The sequence below is a fragment of the Cebus imitator genome, unplaced genomic scaffold (genome assembly GCF_001604975.1).
Source record: "Cebus imitator isolate Cc_AM_T3 unplaced genomic scaffold, Cebus_imitator-1.0 Scaffold180, whole genome shotgun sequence".
NCBI lineage: Eukaryota > Metazoa > Chordata > Mammalia > Primates > Cebidae > Cebus > Cebus imitator.
This window is the reverse complement of record NW_016107495.1, coordinates 786,187-794,648: the sequence shown is the minus strand read 5'-3', so window position 1 is coordinate 794,648 and position 8,462 is coordinate 786,187. Positions and strand designations below refer to the sequence as shown.

The 8,462-nt window shown below is 51.0% G+C and overlaps 2 protein-coding genes and 1 long non-coding RNA gene across 5 annotated transcripts in view; 2 read left to right on the top strand and 1 right to left on the bottom strand.

The window, feature by feature from the left end:
• Nucleotides 1–1,844: 1,844 nt before the first annotated feature.
• On the top strand, nucleotides 1,845–3,106 carry OST4 (oligosaccharyltransferase complex subunit 4, non-catalytic). Its single transcript, XM_017545567.2, has 3 exons — nucleotides 1,845–2,010; nucleotides 2,121–2,258; nucleotides 2,860–3,106. Exon 2 carries the CDS (start codon nucleotides 2,122–2,124, stop codon nucleotides 2,233–2,235), a length of 114 nt encoding a protein of 37 aa, XP_017401056.1. The 5' UTR covers nucleotides 1,845–2,010; nucleotide 2,121; the 3' UTR covers nucleotides 2,236–2,258; nucleotides 2,860–3,106.
• The window catches only part of AGBL5 (ATP/GTP binding protein like 5), a 15,682-nt gene continuing 10,178 nt past the window's right edge, over nucleotides 2,959–8,462 (bottom strand). The window contains exons 12-16 of one of the 3 annotated variants that reach the window (XR_001830118.2): nucleotides 5,939–6,094; nucleotides 4,835–4,947; nucleotides 4,475–4,521; nucleotides 3,870–4,003; nucleotides 2,959–3,494 (exon numbers count right to left, since the gene is read on the bottom strand). Coding sequence is in view for 2 of the 3 variants with exons in the window: in XM_017545560.2 (XP_017401049.1) it covers nucleotides 3,323–3,494; nucleotides 3,870–4,003; nucleotides 4,835–4,947; nucleotides 5,939–6,094 (575 nt within the window). In the remaining variant the exon portion in view is untranslated. Of the gene's footprint in view, nucleotides 3,495–3,739; nucleotides 4,004–4,474; nucleotides 4,522–4,834; nucleotides 4,948–5,938; nucleotides 6,095–8,462 lie in introns of those variants that run through there. The other 2 variants (XM_017545560.2, XM_017545561.1) reach the window with 2 other exon arrangements.
• The window catches only part of LOC108315916, an 8,175-nt gene continuing 5,069 nt past the window's right edge, over nucleotides 5,357–8,462 (top strand). Inside the window, exons 1-2 of the long non-coding RNA XR_001830119.2 lie at nucleotides 5,357–5,432; nucleotides 7,716–7,768. This is a non-coding gene — a long non-coding RNA (uncharacterized LOC108315916). The remainder of the gene's footprint in view (nucleotides 5,433–7,715; nucleotides 7,769–8,462) is intronic.

Here is an 8,462-nt window from a genome sequence, read left to right as displayed (position 1 = left end):
ATGGTGCGATCTCAGCTCACTGCAGCCTCTGCCTCCTGGGTTCATGCAATTCTCCTGCCACAGCCTCCTTAGTAGCTGGGATTACAGGCATGCACCACCAGCTAATTTTTGTATTTTTAGTAGAGACAGGGTTTCACTATGTTGGCTAGGCTGGTCTCGAAGTCCTGATCTCAGGTGATCCACCCGTCTTGGCTTCCCAAAGTGTTGGATTGCAGGTGTAAGTTACCATTTGGATTGCAGGTATAAGACACCATGTCTGGATATTTCCTTCTTTATAAAATGATTTTGAAGGCCCCTTTCGGCTCTGATAGTCTAGGATACTATGCACAAGGTCAATTGGTTTTAAGCACTTCATAGGCTTTCTTTCATATCATTTGCAGTATATAAAGTTTAACTTCCAGGACTTGCCTAGAGGTAGAGCTTATTTTTAAAAAAGAGGGCTAGTTCTGATTCAACAGTAGACCTAAACGTTTGGTTGGACTTGGATCTGCTTCAAATTTCCAGGAGACATGAAGCATAATGATGTGTAATCCTTACCACCCAGACCCTTACTCTCCCAGTGAGGAGCTGGAAACAGACTGCTCACTGAGGGACACATACGGGAGTACCTGTCTGGGGTTTCACCAATGTTATGTGGAGGGGACTCGGCTTTCTAAATATGAAGCTTCTGGGAAATATATTGAGTGGGGGCCAGTGGTGAGGTGAGGGGAGCCCAGGGTAACTACAGACTACTAATGGCAGGGATTATGTTTAGGAGCCACGGGGCTGAAACTGGGGACAAAGTGTTGATGGTCTCAGGCCAGGGAAGGCCACTTTGGGCTAGTGCATCCCCAGCTCAGTGAACACTGGCAGCAAACTGGTCCTCTGTCCCAAACCCATAGCAGATCCTGTAGAGTTTTCTTTGGCTCCGATTAGCAGAGGCCTCCCCTGAGCCCTGGCCCCCCTCTACCGCAAAGCAACTGGCTTCCATTACCCCTGACAGCTCCAGAGCAACAGCCCAGCCCCCGGCCCCGGCCTGGCTTGGTGCCGTTACCTTTTATGGTGAAGCTGAGAAAGCATGGAGTGAGGGGGGAGAAAGTTATGGCTGGGCAGAGGCTTGGAGAGTTCCAGGGTGCCTCTGCCCTCGCCAGAGACCCTCGGGTACCCGCAGCCACCGCTCTTCCTACTCTTCTGCGACCCAATCTGTCCAGAACCCAGGGCCCCTCTTGCTTGTTCCAACCCTTCCTCCCCTTCTCCATTCCTCCTCTTCTCACTCCCTCACATCCGGGGGGTGATTTCCCACTTGGCCGAAGTCCCACGGCTTGGGTTTTGATTCCGGGAGGGTCCGCCCTATTTCCGACGCCCACTTCAGGGAGTGGGGTGGAGGGAGGGAGCCCGGCTAAGACGGACCCTGGTCAGATCACAGACAGGATCTTTCTACTAGGTTGCATGTGGGTCACGAAGGCTAGCGCCGGAGAAAGAAGCACCCGGCAGCCCCAGCCCTGTCCCCATTCTACACCGCCTCCCACCCCCGTCCCTGCTGCCCGAGCCAGGGAGAGGACACTGAGGGCAGGACCCAAAGGAAGCACCTGGTTGGGCCGGGCCGGGAAGCGAAGGGTGGGCAGCAGTACGGAGGGCCGGGGCCGGAAGGGGGTTGGAGTAGCTCGCCGCCCCGCCGCTGCACCTTCGCCCCAGCCCACTCTTCGGCCCCGGGGAGGCGGCTCCCACGGCTTCTCTAGCCGCCTCCCAGGCCACGCCAGCTGCGGCCAGCTGTGCGGTGCCTGGCCCAGGCGCGCGTCCGCGGCCCCGCCCCATCCCCTAGGGCTGGACCTCCCACCGCAGCTGATCGCGGCCGGGAGCGAGCGCAACACGCGGAGCCGACGAGACGGCTGGGCTAGAGAGGCCGTCCCGACCGCGCCCCCCGCCGGAAGCGGCTGGTTCGGGCCTGAGCTGGCGCTACGAAGTTCCGGTCCAGGTCTCCTACCTCGGGCTTGTTCGCAGGCGGCGTCGGAGCCGAGCCGGACTGGTCAGGTGAGAGGCACGCAGGCGCCCACGGCAGGGTTGGCCCGTGGGTTGAGGACGGGTCCTTGCGAGGGCGAGAAGTGCGCCAGCCAGCGGCTCAGTCCTTCTTTCCTCCGCAGGATGATCACGGACGTGCAGCTCGCCATCTTCGCCAACATGCTGGGCGTGTCGCTCTTCTTGCTTGTCGTTCTCTATCACTACGTGGCCGTCAACAATCCCAAGAAGCAGGAATGAAAGTGGCGCTTTCTCTGCCCCAGGTAACGGCCCGGGGCTGTAGCGCCCAGCCCCCAGAGAGGAGTGGTGAGGCCGCGCCAGGGCCAGCAGGGTTCGAAGCTTCCAGTCAGCAAGTGTCGGGCCAAGCATGATACAGTCCAGAACTGGGCCCCTTTATCTGCAGAGTAGAGAGCGCGCTGTCCCCTCCCCCTAAACTGTTCCCGGCTAGAATGGGAGAGTGTTTCCTAACCCTAACAGACCCCATCTTGTAGTCCCCAGTAGGTAGATGCCCAAGTTGAGAGTACAGTTGTTAAGGAGGCATTAACACCAATAGGAACGAAGGGACCAAGGGTACCATCCAAGTATGAGGATTTGGGCTGTTAAATAGCCCTCACTTTCTCCAGGTTGTTTAGGCCTTATTTACACAGAATATTCTGTTTCCATGTTCTGAGGCCAGGAGTTGGCTGCTGTAGACCCAAACTATAGAGAAGGAAGGGGTGGGGGGGTTGGGGGGGGTTGGGAGCCAGCCGTAAGTAATGGGTCACAAGTGTAAAGGGAACATGGATGGGCGTTACTTCCTGAAGGATTCCCCGGAGGAAAGCTGCAGCATTTTCCTTACCTCAGGTCTTTCCCCCTTTTTTCTAGGATTCCAGGACATAGTCTGAGGCAAGATGGAGGGTATGAGGGGCCTTCACACTTCAGTTCATCCCTTCTACCCATCACAACATACAAAGCAACTACACCTGGATTTTTCCAAACAACTTTTATTTCCTCAGTCTTCCTTAACCCTATGGAACAAGAAGCTGCCACTCAATAGGGCCCAGTATAGGGGTTGCTTTCTTTTCTTCTCCCTCCCCCCAATATAAAAATATAGATATATTTTTTTGTGGTCCCAAAATCTTGTGCTTCGGAGGGAGGGAAGGGGTGGCAGGTCCCTGTTTTGTCTTGTTTCAAGGTGATGCTCTGTAATGCCTTGGACAGTGTGGCTGGCATTCCAAGGACTTAACGGCTATCATGTGGAATCAGCAGCCTGGAGGCAAACTAGCATATTTCCCACTGTGTTACCCCATCTTGGGGCTATATCGTGGGCTTGAACATAAAGGCATTATCAGACCCGGGGAGAAACAGTGAGTGGGGGAGATTTAGGGACAAAACAAACCTCAGGTTGGCCCAAGGGACCCCCGCTGTAACAATTCCAGGACGGGGAGTCAGATAGACTACAGGATATAGGAGAAAAGGCAGGGGCAGAGCGGGGCCGTGGGGGCCTGGCCCGAGGCAGCCTGCAACAGAGAAGAGAGAGGAATCAGGGTTGTGAAAACTCTGCTCCTCTTCTGTTCTGCTAACCAGGGGATGGGAGGTAAAAGAAGTGGAGCAAAATGATGCCGGGTAAGGATGGGCAAATTGTGACTGCACGGTGGTCTGATGCTCTTAGGCCTTAGGCCCTAACTAAAAGTTGTTTTCTTTTCCTGTGGAGTGAAGACTGTGGCCATGGTGGGGGGAAAAAAAGATATCAGGGACTAGATTCTTAATTAAAGTACATTTAGTCTTTGTGCTCACAAGGAGTAGGGAAGGCAGAAAATTATTGTGAATGACAGAAATGGGAATGAGGTGACAGAAGTGAGGAGTGGGGTGAGGGATTGGACCCCAGTGCTCACCCTGGTGTAGCAGAGCAGGGTCCCGGCTCCAGCTCACTGCTCTCCCTGGTCCGGGGGACAGGGGATGTGGGACCTGAAGAGTCTTTCATCCCTCTGCAAGTCGGCGGTGAGCTCCGGCCCAACCTGGGCCTAGCCTGTGTGGACAGGGAGTGTGCTAAGAGACTGGATTCTTCCATGAGTTTTTTTGCTTTAGTTTGCACCTAGAATTTCCATGCATAAGAGTGTTACGGGGATCAACAGAGGTACTGGGACATTGAATTCTAGCTGAAAGAGTGAGACAAGATAATAGCCAGAGAAGTCCTGGATTCAGTCCATGACTACACTCCAAGTCTACATAACTAGGGGTGGCAAAAGGATCCACCATTTACCCACCATGGCAACACCACAGCTAAGGTCTGGTTGAGTAGAGAAATACTCTAGAAAGATAGTGGAGGGCTGGTAGACCTCTCTCAGAGCCTTCTGTGCCTCAGCCCCTGCCAGAGCAGCATACATTTCACCCATCCAGTCAGCTTCTGCCTATACTCAACTTTACCTAGCATGGGGATCTGGACTGAATCGGAGTTGGTGGCAGGGCTGTTCCTAGCAGCAGCAACCAAATGTGTTACCTGGGGAATCCGGGACCCCTCCTGGCGGAAACTCTCCTCGGGCAGGTCTGGGCAGAAAGAGAGGAGAAGCTAAGGGGAGGGGCAGGGAAAGCCAAAGCTAGCAGGCTGAGGTTGGGGTATATCTGGCAGGGACACAGGCTAAAAGCAAGCAAGGGACCTGGCTGATGGGGATGGTGGAGGGCAGGAAGGGGACTGGACAGACAAGCACTCAGGCATCCGAGCAGCCCTCTGATGTGGCCAGGGGTAGAGGCAGTAAAGCAGTACTGAGCATTTTCCCTCCCACTACCCAGAGGAACAGTGCATTGCTGGGTTCTGCTAGAGTAGTTGTGCTGGAGACTGGGGAAGAACCAAAAATATTACCTGCAGTCGAGTCTTGATGCAGGGCATCTGAGCTCCAGTCCCTAGCAGACCTTTCCCAATTACCATGACAGGTTCTGGTTTGTCCCCAGAGGACAAGAGTGAACAGCTGCTCCCTAGGGAACAGAGGAAACTGATGAGGGTTGGGGCCACAGACAAGAGGAGGTAACTTACTTTCGATCAGGGTTTCTCAACCTTGGCACGTTGACATTTTGGGCTGGATAATTCTTTTTTGTGGGGAGTGGTCTTGTGCATTGTAGGATGTTTAGCAGCATCCCTAGCCTCTAACTAATATATTCGGTTTCCTCACCTCCCTCCTCCTCAATGTAACAACCAAAAATGTCTCCAGATGTTGCCCGATGCCACCTGGGCAGCAAAATTGCCCCTGGTTGAGGCTCTAGTCTCGTCCAAGGGGTGGAGCAGCAACTCCAGGCTAGACTCAGAACGCACCCAAGCTTAACTCCTGTGTCAATTTATACGCTGCAGGGCCTACCCCAATCATATGTTTAGCATTTGAGGATCAAGTCAGCTCTACCTAGGACTGGTGGATTCAGTGCTACCCATTGAGGAGAATTGACAGGTTGGAAGTAGGGGCCTCTGAGTAAGTAGAACATGCTGGACTAGAGTCTTAGAATCATTCCCATCCAGTCCTTTAGATAGCTGGGTCTATAATTTAAAAGGAGAAGAGATGGCTTAAGTTTTGTGTGAGTGATACGGCTACACACAACATTTGGCAGTGTTGACAGGTGAAAGATCTATGTTTTTTTCATTCTCCTGTCTTGTCTAATGTTGCCCAGCTCCTGAAGTCAGGGAACTTGCATAAGTATCACTTTGCAGGTAGACAAAGTCCTCAGGTTCCTCAAATGAGGAAAATGAGGATTAAATGAGATTAAGTGTGTAGAGCAGTGCCTGGCACATAGTAAATGTGAACTATTGTTGTATTACACAAAGACATTAGTAAATTCCACCTGCCTATTCAAAGGCACCAGTGTTAGAGGTTTAGGATACCAAGAAGATAACTGATGTCCCTGGTCTCCCAACTAAAGAACCTGGGCTGGTTATGGAGGAGGCTGGCCAGCCCAGATTTCAGTGGCAACGGGTACAGACCTGGTATGTTGAGTGAATCGGGCAGTAGACAGGAGCCCAGCTTGTGTGAGGAGGCTGGGCCAAAACTAGCAGGAGCTGGGGATGGAGCCAGGCTGCCTGCAGGAGGACGATGGTTCAGTGGCTGCTGCCGCCGTCTCCTGTCCTGGCTTCGGGGCTCTGAGTGGAAGAGATACAAGCAGATAAAAGGGCAAGTAAGCAGGGCACTATGAGGCAGCCTTCACCGACTTGCTGGCTCCCTTGGTCAAAAGATGCCTGTTTTTCAAGCTTGTCGTCAGACCCACATCCCTCTCCTGCAGTAACTATTCTACTATTTATTACAATTATCCAGTTCTCCATCAGCCTTCATCCTGCCAGTTTTTTTTTTGTTTTATTTTTTGAGACAAGGTTTCCACTCTGTCACCCAGGCTGAAGAAGTGTACAATGGCACAATCATGGCTCACTGCAGCCTCAACCTACCAGCTTAGGTGATCCTTCCACTTCAGCCTCCTGAGTAGCTGGCACTATAGGTGCCTGCCACCATGCCCAACTAATTTTTTGTATTTTTAGTAGAGATGGGGTTTTGCCCAGGCTGGTCTTGAACTCCTAGGCTCAAGAGATCCACCCACCTTGGCCTCCCAAAGTGTTGGGATTGCAGGTGTGAGCCACCATACCTGGCCCAGTTCATTCTTTTGGCAAAGAAGCTACTGAGCTTGGCTAACACAGCTTTCCTTGGTTCCCCTCCTACCACTAATTGCTTCCCTTCCAGCTGTTCTTCCTGCCCCTTAAATGTCAAGTCTTCCCCACCATTCTGTCCTTGGGCGTCTCTTGCTCTACTTAATCTTAAACTCCAAAATCACTCTCTACCCCTTTTCTCCTGAAATCCAGTTCTAACTAACTGTCCACTGGAAATTTCTTCCCAAAAGTCCCCTTGACAAAACAAAACTCATTCCCTTTCTTTCATTCTCCTTGTCTTGGTGGAAAACCTTGTTTCATCTTTATACTCCTCCCTTAGATTTGCATTTGTGTAATTAAATCCTGCAATTCTATCTCTGCATTTTCTGTCACCTAGGCTGTAGTATGGTGGCATGAACATGGTTCACTGCAGACTTGACCTCCTGCATCCCAAGTAGCTGGGACAACAGGTAACGCTACCAAGCCCAGCTAATTTTTAATTTTTTTAGAGGTGGAGTCTTGCCATGTTGCCCAGGCTGGTCTGGAACTCTTGGGCTCAGGCAATCCTCCTACCTCAGTTCCCAAAGTGCTGGGATTATAGGTACAAGCCATTGCACTGTGCTTGAAGATCTTCTAAAGTCTAAATCTTTGAACGCCACACATTCAAAGCTTTGCCTACTGTAGTTCCAGTCTACACGTGCTTAGTAGGATGCTGATTTGATCCTTCATACCCTCTGCTATAGCCCATGTGGCTACTAGTTGTGTGTGGTTCCTCTGGAACTGTTTCCTTTTCTAGTGAAACCATGACCATCTTTGGTTTCCCATCTCAAATGTTACCTCTCTGAAGCTTACTTGACCATTATGGGCAGAATTAATTGTCCTCTCCTCATTACCTTCATCCTTCGTTTGAGTGGCTAGTAGTTTATGGTTTCTGTTTAAGTTAGAATGTGTAAAGTACTTATGGGCACATAGTACTCAATAAACATAAGCTAGTATTCTTTCTAAGTGGAACTTGAGTTTCTTGGGAGTAGGGACTTTGTTGCCTCAAACACTATATAACCCAGTGCCTGTAAAATACTGCCTGAAAAACCAGAGACCTTAATCAATGTGTTGTTTACTTGAACAGCAGATACCTGCTGTACACCATGAGCTGGATCGATCATCTTGCAGAGTGTAAAGGTATATAATTATATTCTTTGGGGCAGCTGTCTCTGGATCACTCATGTCTAGAGCCTTCCAAGTTCTGAAGAGTGGGGTCCAGAGGGCAGATGGTGAATGTGTGCGGTAGGGAGGCTTGCAGCTTTGGCGTGTCCTTCCTCATCACAGAGGAACAGCAGGTGCCAAATACTCTCAAACTGAATGGGCTGTTAATGTCATAGAACTGAATTCACTGGAGATGCCAACATGCCAACTGACCCCTAATAAACGTGTTGGATGCAAAAATCCTCTAACTTAAAAAATGACAGTAACTTCATCTTCCCAGTCACACTGGGAATTAGCAGGCAGTGACAAGAATACTTTTGAAAGGTCCCAAACCAGGCTGGGCATGGTGGCTCATGCCTGTAATCTCAGCACTTTGGGAGGCTGAGGCAGGTGGATCACTTGAGGTCAGGAGTTCGAGACCAACCTGGCCAACATGGAGAAACCTTGTCTCTACTAAAAATACAAAAATAAGCTGGGCATGGTGGCGAGTGCCTGTAATCCTAGCTACTCCAGAGGCTGAAGCACGAGAATCACTTGAACTCAGGAGATGGAGGTCGCAGTGAGCCAAGATTGGCTACTACACTCCAGCCTGGGTGACAGAGTGACATGGTTTCAAAAAAAAAAAAAAAAGTGACATGAAAAAAAAAAAAAAAAAAACTACACTCCAGCC

Excerpts from the sequence above, each read along its gene's own strand:
- OST4 (XM_017545567.2), top strand. The coding sequence starts at position 2,122 with ATGATCACGGACGTGCAGCTCGCCATCTTCGCCAACATGCTGGGCGTG.